Source organism: Daphnia pulex, chromosome 7, assembly GCF_021134715.1.
Source record: "Daphnia pulex isolate KAP4 chromosome 7, ASM2113471v1".
NCBI lineage: Eukaryota > Metazoa > Arthropoda > Branchiopoda > Diplostraca > Daphniidae > Daphnia > Daphnia pulex.
In genome coordinates, this window is record NC_060023.1 from 4,520,033 (window position 1) to 4,543,141 (window position 23,109).

The 23,109-nt window shown below is 38.2% G+C and overlaps 2 protein-coding genes and 2 long non-coding RNA genes across 4 annotated transcripts; 2 read left to right on the forward strand and 2 right to left on the reverse strand.

The window, feature by feature from the left end:
* Positions 1-4,189: 4,189 nt before the first annotated feature.
* On the reverse strand, positions 4,190-4,548 carry LOC124197804. Its single transcript, XR_006876344.1, has 2 exons — positions 4,338-4,548; positions 4,190-4,266 (listed from the first exon to the last, which is right to left on the reverse strand). It is a non-coding gene; the product is annotated as an uncharacterized LOC124197804 (long non-coding RNA).
* A 5,387-nt stretch (positions 4,549-9,935) lies between these two features.
* Positions 9,936-11,538, forward strand: LOC124196721. The gene is made up of 5 exons (XM_046591897.1): positions 9,936-10,105; positions 10,172-10,426; positions 10,491-10,580; positions 10,652-11,193; positions 11,252-11,538. Exons 1-4 carry the CDS (start codon positions 9,988-9,990, stop codon positions 10,681-10,683), a joined length of 495 nt encoding a protein of 164 aa, XP_046447853.1. The 5' UTR covers positions 9,936-9,987; the 3' UTR covers positions 10,684-11,193; positions 11,252-11,538.
* Positions 11,539-12,776, reverse strand: LOC124196720 (protein ALP1-like). The gene has a single exon (XM_046591896.1). The coding sequence runs from the start codon at positions 12,766-12,768 to the stop codon at positions 11,584-11,586; it is 1,185 nt and encodes a 394-aa protein (XP_046447852.1). The 5' UTR covers positions 12,769-12,776; the 3' UTR covers positions 11,539-11,583.
* A 3,975-nt stretch (positions 12,777-16,751) lies between these two features.
* Positions 16,752-22,310, forward strand: LOC124198193. The gene is made up of 14 exons (XR_006876511.1): positions 16,752-18,205; positions 18,271-18,433; positions 18,945-19,364; positions 19,420-19,523; positions 19,586-19,827; positions 19,888-20,075; positions 20,130-20,219; positions 20,283-20,666; positions 20,741-20,858; positions 20,913-21,004; positions 21,055-21,283; positions 21,364-21,558; positions 21,617-21,823; positions 21,883-22,310. It is a non-coding gene; the product is annotated as an uncharacterized LOC124198193 (long non-coding RNA).
* The last annotated feature ends 799 nt before the right edge of the window (positions 22,311-23,109 follow it).

The following is a 23,109-nucleotide window of genomic DNA, read 5'->3' on the forward strand; positions in this document are numbered from 1 at the left end:
TTCTCGATAAGTGATTTCTTTGAGACAATTTTTGGGGATTTATTGTACTCCAAAAAGTATCCCTTTCCATTTTTCCTAGGGTGACCAGCGTAGCGCTTTTGGTAAGGTAAAGCTAATTGTTTTAATGGATTTGAAAGAGAACCCTTTTTAATAGGGGGAGACAAAGCAGTCGAAGTTGACGGAATATCGCCGCTGGCTGCAGAACTTGGCTGCACGTCAACATCAATCGTGTTTATCTTCAGTTTTAGAATTGAAGTCGGATTGACGGAACTATTTTAACTGGCAGAAGTATCAAGGTTTTTTTTTTCATGACCATTCTTTACATCTGTAGAAAACAAAAATACTGCGATTAAAAGAAAATTGGTCTTATATGATTCTAAAACTAGGTAGACTACGTTTCAAAAACAAATGATAAAAACAAATGAATTGGTATTTGCCTTATAAAAAAAAGTTGGAAATTACCAAAAACAACCACTTCACCATTTATCGCTCCAGAAATCATAATCTTCATGAGATTCATTTGGCCCTCAAATGTGGGAAGTGGCAAATGTGGGAGAAACTTCATCTTAAGATACACATAAGTGATATTCCTATATTTTATCTTTTTACATTTAATTCTAATGAGTACTAGGATGATAGACTGCATAGTTGTAAAATTATCTCTAGTGATGTAACATTACCATTTTGCAGTAATCAATTCAAAACTTCAGCGGTTATTGTTGCGTTAAAAAAGCGCCAGTTTTGACTGCTTTTCGTTGGGATAACACCAGACGGATAGCCAAACAAATACAACTTGGTAGTGGCACCCATTTAAGTGTACAGACTAGCTAGTTAGCGTGTAAGATTCCTACCACTCTTCTTCCATTACACATTTTACATAGCAGTACACAAGTCCAGATATTGGCTATTATCGAAATATTACAATAGAAAATGCAATTCCATACTCGAATTAAAGTTGCAAAATTGTTTCCACACATGATCGAACTGAGGACCTTCAGCGTGTAAAGCCGACGTGATAACCACTACACTATGGAAACGTTAACATTAGATAGATGGCAACAAATTCATTTCGCCAAAATCAACATAACATGTTTATGTCCCCCCAACGATATAATCAGGATATAGCTGACCAAATGAAAGCCACATGATGAAAAATAGGCATCAATTATCGACATTTCTCTTGGAGAAATATCAGAGAAACGAAATCCAATTTTTAAAAAATGTCAATCGATATTTCAGAGTCAGTTACTCTTAATTAAAATGGAGAAATTAAAACAAGTCAGTTATTCTTAATAAAAATGGAGGGCTAATAGAAATACGGGGTAAAATGCAAATATATGGGGGGTATAGCTCAGTGGTAGATCATTCGACTGCAAATCGAAATGTCCCCGGTTCAACCCCGGATGCCCCCTGGTTAGTTGAACCTAATATAGGGAACGAAATATTATTGGGTTTATTCAGTTAAATTGTATCATTGATGTCTTTATTGAATTTAAAAATAAGCCCACTCGAAATATTTCTACGTATCAGCCTGACTTTTGAAAGTTTGAAAGAAATTCTCATCAACTTATGGAAACTGATCTGCGTTAAAGCTGTTTAAGCTGAGGCACCGCAACAAAAGGGCCGATCGAACACCGATTTTTTTTTTATCCCTAAAAATAATTTTTTTTCTACAAATGAACCTTTTTTGAAAATATTGACGAGCCCTAGAACCAACGGCAAGCAGTTGAAATTCTATATACTACACTTGAAAAACCTTTTTTAAGGAAACGCGACAAAAGGGCCGATCGAACACCGATATTTACAATATTTTCTTTTACCAAACCTTGTCGTATTGCCTCAGCTTTTTTCCATAAAACGCAATAAAAGAACCTACAGATCGCATTTTCAGAGTCACCACAGTTTACTGAATCTTTTCGAACCCATTTGTTTCAGTCTTTTCATACGCAACGCGACAAAAGAGCCTGTCGAACGATTGTTATTTTATCAAATTTATTTACTCTGTGTGTGAACGTGACATCCTCTTGTTCTTATTATCTAACTCCACATTTCCATAGAGTTTGTCACAATGAATGAAATTTTTTGTTCAAGTATGAAGTTTTTCTTAGGTGACGCGACAAAAGGATCTGTCGAAGGTTACAAAAATTTAAATTTCTTCACAATTCTAGAAAAGGGTATTTTTTTATTTCAAATCCATCTAATGTGCTGTGGCATTTTCTGGAAAAAAACCTTGTTACGTTATTTCAAATATTTCGTATATTATTCCTTTTATTCTAATGGTAGGGAATAAATAAATATTTTCATTGGTAGGCCTTTCTTGGTCCAACTATGAAAAACGGTTCCCTCATTGCAATTTTGTATAGGCTCTTTCGTCGAGAGACTGTTATGTCGACATTTGGTTTAGTGTACTGGCTGTTTTTGACACTTATTCGATGTAGTCTGAACGTCTTTTACTTCCCCATTTCAATGCGCAAAGCTACAAAAGGGCCTGTCGAACAGTTTTTTTTTTATCAATATTTATTAAATTTTGGTTTAACGTGAAAAAGCTTGATTCTCAGTTATTCTCCTTTAAAAAAAATAAAAATGTTTATAATAATAATTAAATTTTTTTTTTAGATTTTGATAATAAATTGGGACAAAATTTTTTGACGTGTTTTTTCACCGCGGTTGGGTGATTCCCTAGTATTGACCTACAAGATCGCAAAAAATGAGAAAATTTTTTGAACTTTTTCCTGTGTTTAAAAAATACGAGAAGTATCCGTAAGGCGATCATTTTGAAGGCGGTAATTGAATGTGATCGCCTTACCTTGGAAAATCTTAAGAGGCAAATATTAGTTATTCTAGTTAACTGCTATTCTGTAAAAAATTTGTTGCTAAGAAAATGAGATTACTGACAATTATTCTTTTATAAAACCTCAATTTAAAAAAAGTTTCAATTGTCAAATTACTACGTTAAAAACTTAAAAAATTTTCTGTCAGTATTATTGGTAAATGATGTCAGTTCTTTCTAAATTAGAAACATAATCCTGTTTGCGGTCCTATTATTTTATAATATTAGTTATTCATATGTTCCTACTGCGCTTATAACTAAAAAATTAAGAATAAAGGAGATAGGTTGACAGAAGTTGCATTAGTAGCCTCTATGAAATCGCAAAACCTGTTTTTGAAAATGATTCTTTGCACATTTATTTCCTTTCAACATGTTTAACAATGAAAACATTTTAATAAATACCGAGTTTATGACCATCTTTTCAAGTTTTAAAATCGAGTTCTGAGTTATGCTGCTTGAAATTTTCATTTTCAAAATACACTATTGGCGGTACCACCAGTTCTTAAGGCAATTTAGTACCATAGTTCTGCATTTTTCTTACAATCTTTCGATCCCGACTATTAGTTCCTTAGGACACAGAATATTTGCCAAATCGGCTTGTTTGCTTGTTGTTGAATTGGAAGCCAATATCCTGGTAAGTGATTTTTCAACTTTTCCAGGTACAGTTTTTTTCAGGAACACTTTTCTATTTTTAACAATTGTTTCATCATTGTTACAACCATCACCATCTTCTGAAAGCCTTGGAGAAACAAGCTTTCATAAGAAAATAAGTCAAAATATTTTTAAAACTTCTTGTTATTACCGTTTCCATCGCTCCATTCTTTGAGTAGGGCCTCATTCGTGAACGGCAGTTTAGGTTTGATGATCATTCCAGAAGCGTTTTTTTTCTTCTTGGGGGAAACAAAAATGGTAGTTTTCCTTTTGTTCTCTTTGCTTTTTTTATCTATTGTATCACGTTCATTTTCTGAAAACAGAAATATTAAGTCTTAATAAGTAAATAAGTCAAACTATCTCAACATTTTGTTACCGTTTCCTACACTTCTGTGAATCGTAGCCTTTGTTGTGATCGGAAGATCGAGCATCTCGTTATTTTCCTCATCGGTGCTGTAAACATCGTTCCCAAAGTTTCTTAAATCCGATTAGGGTTGCATACTCCGTTTTCTTAGGACCGCGTTTAGTATTTCAGCAGAATCTCGACTGTCTTTAATGGGAAATAAATTGTTTAAGGCTTGGAACAATTATGTGGAAATCACTCTTCTTACCACATTCTTCATCAATTGGGTGAACGAGGACTTTAGCTGTGGATTGCTGGTAGGAAATTATTGGTAGCTTTTTCTCAGTTTCAGCAGTCCTTTTTGCCTTTTGGGGGGGGGGGCACAGAAACGCGGTTTTTTTCAATTTCTTGGATCTTGATTTGCGAGGTTGATGTCCACCAGCTGTAAATAATGGCATGACACAGTTGTATAAGACACAGTACGTAATTAAATAACTATGTTAATTAATCTACTTGGTTTTGAATTTGGTCCGGAGACAGAATTAGTGAAAGTTTCGCTGTTATTTTCATCAGTTACACTAGCACCAGAAGATTTGTTTGTTTGTTTATTTTTGGGTTCATTGTCACTTTTTTTCGTCGGGTCAATTTTACTGCATCATCAGAATCCTCACTAGCTTCGAAACTTAGGTCATTAATGGTTTTCCCACCAACATGGAAGTTTTCTATAGCTGAGATTACAAAATGTACATTTTTTTAAAGATCTGTATGATGTAATATCAAAAGAGAAGTGTACCTTGATTCATTTCGTCTTCTTCTTCAGAAAGATGATTGGCTTCTCTAAATGAATCTTTATCTGATAACTGAGCATCTTCAATTTCCACAGCACTTGAACGGTTAGCTAAAAACAATTACTTTTTAAATAATTAGAATGTCACTTAATATATTCTATCATAGCCTACCCTAAAATTCTGCAACATGAGCTTTTAATTGCAATTTGCACAAACGAAACGCTGGTTGTTTCAACTAATTGTTTTCCTATATTTCCATAAGCACGAGTTCTGAAACTGGAAACTTTTTCATTTGGTGTATGCATAAACATAACTACGTTAGCCCCACTGTCTCTTTCAAGTGCAGCCAACTACCATTATAATAACAGCAACAGTTTAGTGAAAAAATAAACAAATAAATTGAATACAAAAAAATACCGTGCGTTTCACTCAACGAATTCGCCCTCTCTTCGTGGACTCCTTAATTGATATCTTGAGCCCATCACTATACTTTTTGGGGGGCAATTGTCATAACCTTTCTATCGCATCTTCAGTATGAGATTTTTTTTCCCCATTTCATTTGCTAGAAGAAAGAAAATTAAGAAAAACGTAAATAGTTAACTTAACTAGATGTACGTTTTATTTATTAGCCTAGATAAAAACACACATGGTTAGCTCAACACAGTCTTCACCAGTGAACTGATACTGATCCGATTCCGTGTCGTTAAAAAACGGATTTTTTGAGGGCCGTAGATCGGATTGGTTTCCGTTCTCTTACGCTAGAGTCGCATGAAGGCAAAAACGTTATGCCTACCCTCTAGCGCCTCTAGCTGATTCATAATCGGATTCGTTTCAGTTAACCAATTTTAACTGTGTTATTGAAAAGCAAAACAAACAAAATGTCGTCGCACAAGAAAAGTGATATGTTGTGGTACATTTGTTCTAGTTTTAATCTGTTTGATTTAGAATTATATCATGACAAGTGTATTCAAAATAATCATCAATTCATCAGAATCCTGAGGAAGTGAGTGCAGAAAATGGATTTAAAAGAACTTGGAGACTGTGGCAGCCCAAACAGAATGTTTGGAATTTGGGAGAGTTGTTTTATCCTGTTAACTTCCTGTTAGTGAAAGTATTTCATTAATTTTGTTATTGTTTAAATTGCTACATTAATACTTTTCTTACAGGACAAATCAAGGAAGGAGAAATAATCCTACGAAGAAGACCACACCAAGGCCTTGTTGAATTCACGACTAATCAAGGAATCCAAAGGAACTTACAGCTCTTAAGCAAAAGTTTATTCATAGTATTGTAAGTATAACTAGACACAGATATTTAAAATACCATCTTATTAATACTTTGTAATTTTAAGAAATCAAAACAGCCCGTAAATAGCATGGTTGATTTAACCGTGATTTACCACTCTCAGGCTCACCATACCAATAAACAACAACGAGTGGTCCACTGATGTAGGTGGATATTGGGAATATTGCTGATGAATTCTTGCAATCCCCTGTCTTGTTTGATGTTTGGACTACATTGGGTTACAAATATTAAATGTATGGAATTTATTTCAGTACTTTTTACAACTGTTCTAAATTATATTTATATTTTCTTTTCTTTTATAGTGAAAAGAAAGATTTACCAACAGAAAAAGGAATGAGTATGCCATCACAAGTAAGCTGAGGCTCATATTGACGACAAATCTTCTGGTTGTTTGAACAAATTATTATGTGTAATGCAGGTATTCATTTCATGATTACTGCACTAAATGAAGATGTCGACTTGCTCTTGTTTTGATTTTATGAACTTGGTTCTAAATCACAAACTAGCCTTTTTCGCCTTTAATTTCCGCTAACCATTCCGCCGAAGAGATCAACTAGTTGAGCCAACTACCTCTTGATTGTCCCGAGATGTCTTGAAAATCATCGTTTACGCTTATTCTGTTCGTGGGAATGTTTGACAACATCAACCTGCTCATTTACCGTCATCTACGTTATCATCTATTGTGTGTAATGCATGCGTGTAACTTGACCGCGCCCCCTTTAAGACGGACAAATATACTGTGATGCGATGAGCATTTAAAAATAAAAAATCTTTCTACAATTAAACGTTAAATAACTTTACAAATATATTATAAACACAGTTTGGTTGTCCTTCACAGCTAGCATGTCTTTATTGGTAAAATATTTTTTCCGACAATATTCTTCGATCGATAACCCACATATTGGTATAATATTATATTATTACTTTGTTGCGACAAGGTGGCTGTTAAATTTTTTTGTTATTTTCCCAATAAATGACTATTATAAAAAAAGAATAAATTAATATATATATTTTTTTTATTTTCCCAATAACGGATAATTAGATAAGGAATACATCGTTTTCTATGAAAAAGCTATAGTCTTTAACATTTACCACACGTTCAAAATCCTAAACTATTGGTTAGGTGCTGCCTTTTAAGCCGAGAGTGGGTTTGAACCATCATCTTTTGAGTCACCAATTCAATGCTATAACCACTACACCAGCAACGGAGATGATTATAAAGTCCCGATGTGAACAGATGGATAGTGCATACTTACACATTGTCATGGTTATAGCCCAGCGTGAGCAAATTGATTTAATTACATCAGTGTAGGAATTTATGATTATTGAGACTATTTGTTTCATAAGTCATTTGTTTGCTGAAAGTGGGTTTGAACAAACCTCCATAGAATTACCTATATGGATATATAGTAATATCAGTTTTAACATTTCATCTCCTTAACGTTTAAGATAAATTATATCACGATAGCGTGAAGGTAGAGTTTTAAATTCGAAGTACGTAAGTTAGTTGTTCAAGACTTGTGCAAGATTTGGATTTTAAGACAATTGGATTGTTCATTTAGGCAATTGTATGCAGAACTAACGAATTGAATACGATATAAAACATTTGGGACTTTGAACGCATGTTAAATGTAAAAGACTATAGCTTTTTCATAAAAAAAGGATTTATTACTTTTTTAATGGTCCGTTATTGGGAAAATAACAAAAAGTAATATTGATTTATTCATCTTTCATAAAAGTCATTCATTGGGAAAACAACAAAACAATTTAACAGTCACCTTGACGCAGCAAAGTAATAATCTAAAATTATACCAATATGTGGGTTATCGACCGAAGAATATTCTCGGAAAAGAATATTTTACCATTACGGGACTAGACTTATCCCTTTTTTGGCCGTAGGGACATCCTTGGCGAGATCCTCTGGATCTGTCTATTGCCTGTCGGGACAAACCCCTATAGGGAATCCCCTCTTAACCCTTGTTTACGTGGCTTCTAGAAGCTAAAAACTGTTAGTGCCTCAAGTCGAAAAACATTTATAATATCGCTGTTGGTGTAGTGGTTATAGCATTGGATTGGTGATTCAAGGTGTGATGGTTCAAACCCACTCAAGACCAAAAACAAAACAGTCAATATTGTCTAATAACAAGATGAAGATGAATAAATATTCCTCACTGGACTATAAAACCATAAACACGACAACCAAGTATCCGTCAAAATTTTAAAAGTAAAAGTAAAACTGTTATTTCACCAATAAAAGTAAAATAAGTAAAACAAGTTGAAAAAATATTGTGAGCCAACAAATTTGGGTGCAAAAATATATTGGAAAAATATTTAAAAAAATTATTTTACCAACATCTCAATTGTAGGAATATAATATTTTAGCAATATTTGGGAAATATACTCTGCTAGCTGGGTTTCGACGGACGCCGGACCGACGTCTTCGGATTGCGTAGAATTATTCCGACTGCCTCTCTGCTTTATTAAATTATCGCCTTTTTTTGATTGTGTAGCTTTGCCGGTTTTTTTCTTTATTCCGGCATGGGTTTTGTTTTTATCTTTCTAATATTTCGGGCGATATTTTAGAAAAAAATATCCAGCGAGGAAACCAGTCGCGTAAGCATAAGCGCAAGGCACGCAAACACCTTGAACGAACAGGCTTTTCTCGGGCTTTTCAGCAAGGCGCAAACATTGCAAGTCGTTATCGCATTTAAGTAAAGAAAGGTGCAGAAATGGATTCTAAAATAAAACTTTGTTAGATCCTTTTTCATTGCATTATTCGTCTTCCGCATAATAAAGTGTGCGTGAAAGTGAAAACTTATTCGCCGTGGATTACAGATACGCGCGTACAAATTAGACTTTTTCCGACTTCATATTCGGATTCAGCGGGAAAACTTGGGTAAGAGGTTGATTTTTATTCATTTTGGCGGTAGCCTGCGGGAGTTAGTATTTTGCGAGCAAATTTTTTACGAAGAAAGTCCGCCCTGTTACGATAAGCGATTTACGTCGTTTTTTTCCTTGAAAAAAAAGTGTCGTAAACTAATAACTCCCGCAGGCTGCCGCCAAAATTAATGAAAATTATACCTCTTACCCGATGTAAACGCTATTGCATAACCAATGGAATATTGAGCAATCATTTTGTTTAAATTCTCCTTTTAATTTTTCATTGAAGCCATGACCGAAATTTAAAAAACTACTAAGACCGTTGTACGCAATAAAAGTATAAAAAGCACAATCCAGTTCGTCCCTGATGTTTTCGTGCGCTAGTCTTACGCTATTAGTTTCTCGTTTGAATTTATTTTTCTAAAATATCACCCAAGCTAAAACACAATACGACAGCAATAGCAAAGATGCGCTTTCGAAAGTTAAACGGTCATTTTAAAGAAGCGGACAGGCAGGCGGGAAATGTTGAAATTATAAAAGGATTTGTCACTGTTAACGAGGCTTCTGTATTGATTTTAACACAGGGTATTTAATGAATCATTCCAACTTGTGGAGCTTCTGGCATGACCAGGTGAAAGAGAATAAACTGTTCATGGCACATTTACACACATACATAGAATTAACGATAAACGTGTGACGACAACGTCCACACGTGATGATCAGGAAAGACTGAGAGTTGTGAAACGATAACGTTTCCACAATGCAGCAATACGTACATATATAAATGATGTGCCATGACAAACTATAAGATAGTAGTTTACAATAATTACCGGTGATGAAGATGGAATGAAGCACACTTAGGGCGCATTTTGGCGTCAACTATTGTTCAACTGCAGTTGATGAAAATATGTTTTTGCGTCAATCCCCCGGTAGATGGTTCAACTGGTGGCCGTTTTGGCGACAACCAGAATTTTGAGTTCAACTGAAAAAGTTGAATTTTGTCAACGGTGGTCTGGACCACCGTTGAGGTCTAATAGTTCAACTGCCCTGCCAGACGACAATTTATGTATCAATTGTGTTGCAATAAAAAAGATATTGCAACTGTGTTTTGCTGACTTTCATTATTTTGGCATATTTCAGACGTGTAACTTTTGCTATGGTATTTCATTTGAAATTTTTTGTAATGTAAGATGGAAATTATCACGAATAATAATTCTGATAAACATGTTTCTCCGAAAGAAATTTGGAATGGTAGAAAAAGCGCTGATCAGCTTTCCATTGATTATGAAGCTACAGAAGTTTTCCACAGTGAGATTTTATTTCTTATTTTTATCTTGACATGTTAATTGAATGTGTTTTGTAACTATATTTTAGACCTTTTGGAAGAAAATTGGGAGACCCTGTGTGATACCAAAACAGGAAAGAAAAAAGTTTGGGATACCATTGCAAATGGGTTAGAGGAAGCTGGTTTTGCTGTTCGTGGTTCAGAAAAAGGCAAAACATGCAAGAACAAATGGGAGAATCTACGTAAAGAATATAGGACATTCCTTTTAAAATACCAAACTGGGAGCGGTGCATCAGCTACAAAGAAGAAGCCAAAATTCTTCAATGAAATTGAGAAAATTATTGGTAGGCATACTACACTTACATAACTAAAGCGATATTTCAAATTTCATATATGCTACTCTTACAGGTAGCAACAACCATTCTTACAAGCCACCATTTGTGAGTGATTCCCTTGAAAAGACACAAAACCCAGCGAAGTTTCAAGTGAAAAATAATGGCAAGTTTTTCATCATCCAATTTGTTTATAATCATACACTTTTGTCTAATTCATTTGACGTTTATTTACAGAGCCAAATGATGAAATAACATGTAATAACTAAAATGGTGAAAAACAAGATGTGAACCAGGCTTTGTGTGAAAAACTGGAAAAGTCAAAGAAAGAAGACAAAGATGTTAGTGATTCTCCCATTTCAGATACCGAAATTTACAACGACAGCCTGGATGAAAAAAGTTCGAATGATGGGAAACCCAAACAAAAAAAAAGAAAACCAAGCAAGGCTTCAAAATCTGAAAAGGTTTTGGAAGTTTTTAAAGATATGAGAAATTCAAGCAACAAACGTCATCTCGAAGAGAGACAAGAACGTCAGAAAATACACGATGAGAGAATGCAACAAAGTCAACAAATGATTGATGTCATGAAGAGTTTGATCACAGTGGCTTCCAACCACAAAACAAAGAAATCGACCAAAAACAAACATTCTAAAAAGAAGGGAAAATCAACATCGTCTCGTGATAATCATGATGGCAATAGAAAAATGAGTACATCCCGCTCAACTTCCAAAGAATCTTCGTCGTCTAGTGATGAATCAAGCAGCTCATACACATCATAGGTAATACAGTAATTTAAATAATAACTTTTGGAAATGTTACAATATTTTGTTTCTATAGGGAGAAGATAGTTTGACCATACTCAGGAGAAAACTCTTTATCTTTTGTTTGTCTTTATCACAATCGTCAGAACACGGATGCCCCTCTTCATGAAACTATTGCAAATCTCTTAATGCTAATCGCCAAAACTCTGATTACCAATTTAATGATAACTTGGCAAATCTTCATGACCTTAATAATTGTTCGTCTCTGTCTCGTTTTCGATGAAACTCGGATCTCTTTCTCTGAAGAAGTCATGTACTGTTGTGTTAACTAATTTAAAATACAGGGAATTTCAGGATGGAAAATTTGAATATCTCATTTTATTTCTTTTACGAACAATCATTACATTATCAAATACGTCTTCCAAATCGATTTAGATTGCGTCTTCCTTGGAATGAAGCACATATTTGTTGACGCTTCATTTCAGCAAAGCGATCAACCCTACCTTCACGAAATTGATCACGATTCACATTACAATGTAGGTTAGCTTCATCATCCAATCCACCATACAGCACATCACCTCTCTGAATGCAAATATTTTGCAAAATGCAGCAAGTAACAACAATCTCGACTCCCTTTTCAATGGTAGAATTAACATCAATACATCGCTTGAACCTATTTTTCAAATCTCCAAAAGCTAACTCTATAACCATTCTAGTTGAGGATAGCTTTTTATTAAAAACTTTCCTATCAGCAGGCAAAAGCCCATGAATTTTTTTAAAAGGAGTCATCATCCATACTTTCAGAGGAAATGCGGAATCAGCAATAACGTGATATCGTACGGGATTGAATATACCTTCTTGTGTTTCTAGTTTTTGAAATAAAGAGGAATTCTGAAACACCGTTGAGTCATGCACACTCCCAGGGAAACCACAAAAGACATAGGAAAAAGAACGATCAGGGAGGGCAGCTGCCATCAAATTGAAGCTATAAAATTTTTTATAGTTTCTATATGGGACTTGATTTGGGGCTTTGGGATGGAACGGAATATGGCACCCATCAAGAGCAGAGACCACCCCTGGAAAATTGGCCTTCATCTGAAACTTATTTGCAACTGAACGTAGTTTTTCCCTGGTTGGAAATTTGATGAAATCAGATTGTTTCAAAAACATAAACTTGCAAAATTCACCAGTAATATTACATATGGTTGACTCTGTTCTGTTAAATTTGTCAGCGAGTAACCTCATAGAGCCCTGGTTACCCAAATACTGAAGATTGATGTAAAGAATCTCGTAGAGAGTCATGGGTTCACATCCACCATGGAAAGTTACTTGTGATCGGAAGTTGTTGTTCTGTAGATAGTGCAATAGGTACTGGAAAGTTGACCGTGTTACTCTGAAGTGACGAAAGAAATCTGCATCGGAATAAAGGGTGATGATGTTGAGGTACCCTACTTGTCTAGGATGTCTTTCAATTTCAGAAGTTCCAATAAAAGTAAGGATTTCTTCTTCTTCGTATTCTGAATCATCTTCTTCACTGCTCGATTCAATTTCATGAAAAACGTACTGGGACAACAATAGCAGTACTGTTTTCATATCGGTCATTTTCCCTGTTGATCAACGAAATCCATTTCAAATATTGAGAACAATTAAACAAATAAAAACAAACTTACAGATTTTTTAATGAACGTAGATTTTTCAAAAATAGCGAATTGCTCATAACACAACGAATTGTTTTATTTTTGACAGATGTCTTATTACAATGGGTAGTGATAAACAGCAATGTAAACTCAAGTCAAGTAAAATGTATAAAACTCCATCTGGCGGAAACCCATTTTTCAACTTCCATTTTGTCGTCAACCGATCAACTTTTCCCTAGTTGAACTGAATGGTTCAACCGTACTGCTAAAAACCATTTTAGCGTCAACGCTGAACAAAAGTTCAACTAAAACAGTTCAACAAAAGGTAGACGCCAAAATGCGCCCTTAATCAAAAGAACAATCAGATATTTCTGTAGAGAGAGCAAAACGAACGCTTCGTGTCCATTCACTAAGCGTGGTCAGAAGCAGAAGATAAGAAAAAGAATTGAGGGAAGAGACAAAGGCTACAACCCCAAGGCCGAGGACCTGCCTCCCTTTCTTAGCATAGAATGAATTCAGCTAGAGCCATCTGGCGGTCACTCGGTGAAGGTCGTGTTTGTTGAAAAACTCAACAGGAAATTCGAAGTGATTGACTTATATTTATTGACCATAATCTTTTGCATTACATGATAAGAGATAATAATGTAGATGTCAGTACTGGAGCAGGTTGATTATGCGGAACCTTATCACGAATACCGAATCCACTACGAACAGATGCATACGCAATGTTTTCCAAGACATTTGAAAATCGGGAGGTAGTTGCGGCTCAACTAGTTCATCTCTTTGGCCGAAATGCGCCTGAATGGTAAGCGGAAGTCAGGCTTGTTACGAGGCTTGTTCCTGATTGAGAATAGTTTTCTGAGTTAATCAAATAAGAACAAGAACACATGACGTTTTCATTTTAAAAGTGCTTTATTAATGAAAATAATTCCTGCATTTACACATTATAATAATTGGGTCAAATAACCAGAAGATATGCCGTAAACATGAGCCTCAACTTACTTTTGATGGCCGGGCTATCCATATTTCCGGACCTTTTTTTCATTTTAGTATTAAAAAAAATAAGAAATTTAAATGTATGCAAGAACAGTTGTAATAAGTATTGATATGTGTGAGGAAGTCAGAACGAGAGAGAGAGTAGAATGCGGCTCAGATCAGTATATTGGACGACCAATGCTCTGTGAAGAGCAGACAGAGACTGAGAGAGACTGAGTGGGAGTCAGAGACATAGGGAGGGGGTCCTCTCCTATATATAGAGCCGATGGGTGCCGTGTTGCCAGATGGCATATCATCACAATATGAATCACATACATACTACTGTCGCGTGGTCAATGACCACGCTATGTGATACGTCTGGTATGTAGTCCAACCGGAAGTACTGTATGACCGTGCCGGCCTAGCCGGGTATATAAGCGTAGAGCATCGGGCTGTCCGGGGCTGTCTGACAGTGACTGTACTAGAATGTAGTATTAGCAATACACTCCTTATCCTTGTATGTTACATGGTGGAGATGCAGGCCTCATAGGGTAAGTCCGTTTTTCTCCATCGTGTTGTAATTTATTCGCAGTGTGTGCCGTGAAATTGCGGTGGTGCGGATTTGTTCCGGCCAAGCTACGATGTGACGGAGAAAACGGCGCCTTGAGTGCGATCCCTGGTAACAAGGGTGAGGAGAACGGAGCGGGGGATAAGTAGAAATTTGGGAGTAGCATTTGTTGTTTGTTGTTGATTGTTGATTTGTTGTTTTGTTGTTGCTAGCGCACGGTGAGCAGCGGGTTTCAGACCGCGGGCAAGATCCGGGGTCGCTTGAAAACGCACGTTGAGCGGAAAAAGCGTGAGCCTTTTGTCCGCAAGAAACGGGGTCGGTTATAAGCGCACGGTGAGCAGCGAGCTTTTTTGGCCACGTGCAAGACCTGGGGTCGCTTGGAAAAAAACGCACGTTGAGGGAAAAAGCGTGAGCCTTTTGTCCGCGAAACGGGGTCTTTGTAGGAAGCGCACGGTGAGCAGCGAGCTTTTTGGCCGCGTGCAAGACCTGGGGACGCTTGGAAAAAAACGCACGTTGAGGGAAAAAACGTGAGCCTTTTGTCCGCGAAACGGGGTCGTTATAGGAAGCGCACGGTGAGCAGCGAGCTTTTTGGCCGCGTGCAAGACCTGGGGTCGCTTGGGAAAAAACGCACGTTGAGGGAAAAAGCGTGAGCCTTTTGTCCGCGAAACGGGGTCGTTGTAGGAAGCGCACGGTGAGAAGCGAGCTTTTTGGCCGCGTGCAAGACCTGGGTCGCTTGAAAACGCACGTTGAGCGGAAAAAGCGTGAGCCTTTTGTCCGCAAGAAACGGGGTCGTTTGGTTTGTAAGCACACAGTGAGCAGCGGGAAGCGTCAAGCTTCTGGTCGCGGGCAAGACCTGGGGTCGCTTGAGAGCGCACGTTGAGCGGCAAAAGGTGTAAATCTTTTCGGTTTCCGCAAGAAACGGGGTCGTTCACAGTGCACAGTGAGCAGCGGAAAGTGTCAAAGCTTTCGGACGCGGGCAAGATCTGGGGTCACTGAAAACGCACGGTGAGCAACGGGAAGTGTTTCATTTCTCGGAGGTTGCAACATGCCGGGATCATTTAGTGTTTTGTTCGTGTTCTTTTTTTGTTTGTTTGTTTGTTGTGTTGTGGAGAAGTGAGCTGTTTTGATGGGGAGGAGACGAACAAAGTGGCCGAAGAAGGAAGGCAGTTGGACCGGTGGAGAGAGAGCTTGATCAGCCCCTATGGAGCGGGAGATCGACAAGAGAATTGGCGATGGCGAGAGGGTCGAAGAGAGACCGGTGGAAGGAGCGGAGAAGAAAGACCAACGGAGAGAGAGCGATTGAAAGAGACCTACGGGAGAAGAGAAGCTGCGAGACCGGCAGTAGGTCGAGCGCCTGACAGCAAGGCGAGCGGCGAGCGACGGCGGAGAGAGCGACGAGCGGCGGAGATAGAGAGCGACGACGAGAGAGGCGGAGAGAGAGAGCGACGACGAGAGAGGCGGCGAGAGGAGCGAGCGACGAAAGAGGCGGCGAGAGGAGCGAGCGACGGAAGAGACAACGGAGAGAGAGAGCGACGGAGACGACAGAGCGGGCTAGAAACAATGGAGCTAGAGAAAGAAGAAGGAACGAGAGCGACAGAGGAGAGAGCGACGGGCGGAGAGTGCGACAGAGAAGAGAGCGACGAGCGGAGAGCGGAGAGAGCGACGAGCGACGAGCGGAGAGAGCGACGAGCGACAGCGGAGAGAGCGACGAGCGGAGAGAGCGACGAGCGGAGAGAGCGACGAGCGGAGAGAGCGACGAGCGGAGAGAGCGACGAGCGGAGAGAGCGACGAGCGGAGAGAGCGACGAGCGGAGAGAGCGACGAGCGGAGAGAGCGACGAGCGGAGAGAGCGACGAGCGGAGAGAGCGACGAGCGGAGAGAGCGACGAGCGGAGAGAGCGACGAGCGGAGAGAGCGACGAGCGGAGAGAGCGACGAGCGGAGAGAGCGACGAGCGGAGAGAGCGACGAGCGGAGAGAGCGACGAGCGGAGAGAGCGACGAGCGGAGAGAGCGACGAGCGGAGAGAGCGACGAGCGGAGAGAGCGACGAGCGGAGAGAGCGACGAGCGGAGAGAGCGACGAGCGGAGAGAGCGACGAGCGGAGAGAGCGACGAGCGGAGAGAGCGACGAGCGGAGAGAGCGACGAGCGGAGAGAGCGAAGAGCGGAGAGAGCGACGAGCGGAGAGAGCGACGAGCGGAGAGAGCGACGAGCGGAGAGAGCGACGAGCGGAGAGAGCGACGAGCGGAGAGAGCGACGAGCGGAGAGAGCGACGAGCGGAGAGAGCGACGAGCGGAGAGAGCGACGAGCGGAGAGAGCGACGAGCGGAGAGAGCGACGAGCGGAGAGAGCGACGAGCGGAGAGAGCGACGAGCGGAGAGAGCGACGAGCGGAGAGAGCGACGAGCGACAGAGGAGAGAGCGACGAGCGACAGATGAGAGAGCGACGAGTGACAGAGGAGAGAGCGACGAGTGACAGAGGAGAGAGCGACAGAGGAAAGAGGAGACAGCGACGGAGGAGAGAACGGAGTGTGATTGAACGGAGAGAAAAGTGACGATGAGAACGGTTGAGTGTTACACGAAGGACGGAAGAAGAAGAAGGCGCCGAAAAATTGTTTTCCCTGTTGTCACGTTATTTTTAAAATTACATGTTAGTATTGCTATCGATCGGAGAGACTAACGGGTGACGATCTGGAAGTCGAACTGAGTTCATTGTTTGTGACATTTTGTACGTGATTGATTTTTCAAATGGTTGCAGTATTTTTTGCATTTTTTTAAGTCTTAGTACTGTTCCGTTTCGTTTTTTCTTTGCCATAGAGATGCATTTATTAGTTATTATTGTATGGATTTTGTGTGATAGGGATTTAAGCGTGATTGAATTATTGTTTTGTGCTGTTGATGCGTGAATTTTGTTCGTATAGATTTATTTGTTGTGGATATTGTTGACGATTGCTTTGTTTTGTCCTGACTACTCGGCACGTGCACGTGTGAGATATTTCCTGACGAGTAATTTTTTGCTGATGTGAGTTATTTGATATGTTTTGTATGTTTTTGAATGAATTTTGTCGTTGTGTTGCCGCAGTCGGGGACGACTGCGAGTTAAAGAGGGGGGTGTCGCGTGGTCAATGACCACGCTATGTGATACGTCTGGTATGTAGTCCAACCGGACGTACTGTATGACTGTGCCGGCCTAGCCGGGTATATAAGCGTAGAGCATCGGGCTGTCCGGGGGTGTCTAACAGTGACTGTACTAGAATGTAGTATTAGCAATACACTCCTTATCCTTGTATGTTACACTACTATTTTTAACCAAATCAGCACAAAGAATTCATGAAATCAATGGCAAAAGTTTAATTAGTGGACCATTCTTTGGTGTGTATTGGTAGCCTATGTGCTGCTGACAGCGTCATTTTCCATTCCATTTACGGGCTGTTTTGATTGCTTAAAATTACAAAGTAATTAATAAGATGGTATTTTAAATATCTGTAGCTGTCGCGCAAACGGGTGAACTAGAGTTGCGCCAGATGGCTGCCTTTGTTTTGTTTTGAAAAGCAGACGAATTGTTATGCCACTTACACGAAACATTGGTTTTCTTTCACCAAAAGTTTTTTCGTTTCAGCTTTGATTTATTACGATTCGTGTTTTTGCTATGGAAGATAAGCAACGTAAAAACGACGTTAAGAATGCGATTCGCCAGAATGGACATGCGGGGCACAAACCTCGTATCAAGGAAGTTCGGGAATCCAACGACAGTTCAGAAGAAGACGGGAGCAAACGAGTAAAAAAGGCTAGATTTCCCAAAAGAGTAAAGAGGGGTATCCCTCAGTAGTATTCTTCAACAACTGTCAACAAATTGGGTAACACAAGCAAAGCAGTTGTATAAGTATCTGAATCCATTTTAATTCTCGTATAATTATTTAAGTTCCAACAGACAATTTAAAAAAAAAAACAGCAAGAAAACATTGACAGGCAAGCTATAATGCTGCATGAGCAAATGAAAGGTTCACAACATGCTCAAGAGGAGCCTCATGCTGATAGTGATCTACTCGTCAAAAGTTTTGATACCAGTCAAAAGGAAAATGGAGGTATTTATATCTATTTGACCCCGCCCTACCACTTAAAAGAGTATTTTGAGATTGGGAGTTATCAGAGAGGAAATTAATCAAAAATTTGTACGTCCAATTTCAAACAATAGACAGCTATTGAATTAATTATATACCCGGTTATACCCCATTACATTTGAATATTATAAATTAAAGTACCTCAATGTTCTTAGTCCTCAGTAGCATAATAGCAATTGCTAGCACTAAGCTTATGAAAACCAAAAAGACTGTTACGTGTCGACTTTGTTTGTTCGCAAGTTTGACACTAAAAAAAATAATTTAAGATCTGTAACTGTATTTTGAAGTATTATTAAATAACTGACCTCCTAAGCAATCATCCAACTTAATGCTAATTCCTTTATCTTTATCTCTTAAAATTTATCTCTTAAATGGTAACAATCTATGCCACAGATCCGAAGTCCAGTACTTTTTTTGCGACGAAGGCTAGTGGCCTGTACCTAATTGTAACTAATACCAACAATCAATATTTCAGGCTCCAGTGGCTTACGGGAAGAAATAAATATGATCAGTAATCATGCATCAGATCTGCTAAGCACGGCCTTAGAGGAAGAAACAAGAAGCTCAGAAAATATTCCTGTTAATCACAATTGGACGGAACGAATGAAAAATGTTCACCAACCTTGGGATAGGAATCGACAAATATTTTGGGATTCACGACTCGAAATAGAATGTCAAGAATTTAACGTGTGTGCTTCTTGTTTTAACGAGCTCCATCACTATGTAATTTGTTGCTCAAATTGCAAGAGAGATTTATGTGCTCTTTGCGATTCAAAAGTGCACGAGCATTCACCATTCCATAGCAGGACACTATACAAAGAAGAAGACTTGTCCGCAACCAAACTTCTTCCACGTCATGTCTTTAATCACACAACACAAATGATTGAAAGCAGGGGTAATTCTGATACCATTTTTAGTGCGCATTTTTCATAATTCTTTTCAATCTTAAGTCGTTCCGGTTCCATGCTACCTCCCACTATCTTGCCCAAAATGTTCCATGACCGGAACTCTAAACTTGCAAGGCGTAAAGAGAAAATTGTAATTACAAAAGACGGTAAATAATTAAAAATCCTCTCACATAGTTGTGTTCATAATACTTTAACTTTTAATGTGCAGGTCGTTTTGATTTGAATTCCCCATTAGTTTCTTGCTCTTCTGATAGTTGTAGCTATGGTGCAGAGCTGACTTAAAAAGACTATATTCAGTCAAACTGGTGGCCCGGAATTCCGTCCTGTTCCACATATCTATTCTCTGGAGATCTTCTGCAATTCTGGTTTCATCTGAAACATCAAAACTTGGGGTCATCGGAGCGAAAGTTTATTGAAACACTGAATCGAATTTCAAAAGCTTCTGATAGGGTAAATACGGCATAATCTCTGTTTTGGTATTCAAATACAACATCTGTTTCGGCACTTTAGGTTTATGTCATCAACAGAACTCTCTTCAACAAAGCAAGTTGGGAATACGATTATTTTGTATACGGTTTTTTTTACACCGATATTAGGCAACAAAATAAAACCAGTTGTCGGGCTTGTGGCGATAATCCTAGTGCTGCTTGTGTTGACGGAAATTTCAAACTCCCTCGTCTTGAATCAGCAAGCAAAGGGTTAGCAATTTAAAAAACAAATGAAGTGAATCGAATTAACTAGATTTGATTTAGATACGATGAGTCTTTGTTAAAAATGCAGTGATCGCAAAAGACGAACAGGTTAATTCTCACATCAAACAAATTGATGAAGACATCGTTCCGGTATGTAACCATAATGCATCCGTATTAAAATTAGTACACAATCATTTATTATTATAAATCAAGGAGCGTCAGAAAAATCCTTGCGGTGGCAATGTTTTTAAAGCAGCTAAAGATAGCTCGGCGAACAAAAAGCACCTTGACGAGACGGGTCTTATTATGGCTTGTTGTCGTCATCTCATTATTTTGCAAGCGGTCAATATTTTTGTAGGCGAAACGTATCGTCACGGGCACTATCTCCATAACTTCTTGTATAACCTCGGTTATAAAATCTTTTTCTACGGCATTGTTTGCCTTTACTGGAAATGGGCAAAAAAAGTAGGAGCTAAAATGTTTGAAAATCGGAAAAGAGACCCAAAGAAAAATGCGATAAATTTCCGCTTTTTAACAGAAAAAATGACCCCCTTCTTGGCTCGTTTTCACGCCATTGCGCATGTGTGGCACTGCTACGTGAGTAAAATTATTTTGTGTGTTTGTAAATGATTTAAATAGTTTAATATTCACAATGTTGTGCTCAACCTTAGATACTATGGGTTGGTCATTGGATTGATGGTGTCGGGGCTACTGTTAGAGACGAATAAGAACAGGTCAATGCATCTATGTCATTATATGGTAACCGGACAAAACACATGACGCCAGGAAGTAATTAATTACAATTCCAGCAAAAGAAAAAGAAGGAATTTTTTTTCTCTTTAGACAGAACCGATACTTTATCTGCTGGTATGATGTATCTCAATTTAGAGAGGTTCGATCGAATGCCAAAATTTCTCGCCAGCCGATTAATTAAAGTATTTTCATTTAAAGTCATGGTTGGAACTTGTTTCATTTTTTCTTTTAGTCCCGTATTTTAGCTGAGGCCTTTTCAATGGAACTGAAGGAGTTGCTAGAGACCTTTCAACTTTCCGAAACTGATTTACCAGGAATTAAAGTTCGACTTAAGAAAAAAGCTGCAAGCAGTGCAAGGAAAAACGACGACGGACCCGGGCCGCCTTGTTATCTCATGAACGATTTGGAGGCCCAATATTCCGAAATGCATATTTTGAAAAAGAGGAGAGAAAAAACTGCAAGTACGTGTCTTATATTATTGCACCATTCTACTCTTATATCTATTTAATTTCGTTGATAACTAATACCTTACACTAATTAGCCACAGCAAAAGAAAGATCAAAGATGAACCGTTTCATTGGTGTCACTTAGAAAAAGGCAATAAGTTTAATAGAAAAAATAAATGAATGACATCACGACCAGCAGCCCCATCCAGAAAATGAAATTGTTAATGATCTAATAATTTTGGAGGATTTTTGCAAAGGACTTTTCCCCTGGCAACTACCCGATCAAAAGAGTAACGTATAGTCATTTTTCGTTAGTAAACAATGAAATTATTATGAGATTTCAAATAGATTTCAGACGATCACAGAAATAAAATGAATCTAATCGAAACATGGATGCTTTCTTTGCGACACAAAGAGGAAATACATCTAGTAGAGAAGGATATAATAACATATGACATATCGATTCGTAAAAAAATCTGTGTTCTGGAAAAAGAGAGAAGGAAACTTCAAAGCGGATTAAATAGACAAAAAATGAAAATAAAAACAGAAAAAGGGGTAAGTGTTTGTAGAAGAAGTATTGCACGAAGAGTATCATTATAATTCTTTAATTTTAGAATTCTCGGTGCATGATGGCGAGATCATTTTTAATATACGAAGAAATCAAAAGGCTCAATGGACTTTTGCTGAGATATGATATAGAATCATCCGAAGATGAAACAAGTGAAGATTCTTCTGATTACGAATAGAACAACGTATTCTTCTCTTTTTTTTGCAACTGTTTGCAGTTCAGTTAATGCAAAACCCCTTAAAAACTCTGCATTACACATTGTGTAACCTATCATATTTAAAAGCCAAAATATTAGAAATTAATGGTTATTTTTTGGGAATAGATAACTGAATAATGGGAAGCTATATGAGGGTCAGATAAAATAAAAATTTCAGGGTCGCGACAAAACAGCCCGTCGACAAAACCAAATGTCGACAAAACAGTCTCTTGACGAAAGAGCCTGTACAAAATCGCAATGAGGTAACCGTTTTTCATAGTTGGACCAAGAAAGGCCTACCAATGAAAATATTTATTTATTCCCTACCATTAGAATAAAAGGCATAATTTACGAAATATTAAAAAAAAAACGAAAAAAGGTTGTTTTTTTTCAGATAATGCCACAGCCTATTAGATGGATTTGAAATAAAAAAATACCCTTTTCTAGAATTGTGAAGAAATTTAAATTTTTGTAACCTTCGACAGATCCTTTTGTCGCGTCACCTAAGAAAAACTTCATACTTGAACAAAAAATTTCATTCATTGTGACAAACTCTATGGAAAAATGGAGTTAGATAATAAGAACAAGAGGATGTCACGTTCACACACAGAGTAAATAAATTTGATAAAATAACAATCGTTCAACAGGCTCTTTTGTCGCGTTGCGTATGAAAAGACTGAAACAAATGGGTTCGAAAAGATTCAGTAAACTGTGGTGACCCTGAAAATGCGATCTGTAGGTTCTTTTATTGCGTTTTATGAAAAAAAGCTGAGGCAATACGACAAGGTTTGGTAAAAGATGCTATTGTAAATATCGGTGTTCGATCGGCCCTTTTGTCGCGTTGCCTTAAAAAAGGTTTTTCAAGTGTAGTATATAGAATTTCCACGCTTGCCGTTTGTTCAAGGGCTCGTCGGTTTTTTCAAAAAAGGTTCATTAGTAGAAAAAAAATATTTTTAGGGATAAAAAAAAATCGGTGTTCGATCGGCCCTTTTGTCGTGTTGCCCTAAAAAAGGTTTTTCAAGTGTAGTATATAGAATTTTCACGCTTGCCATTGGTTCTAGGGCTCATCGGTCTTTC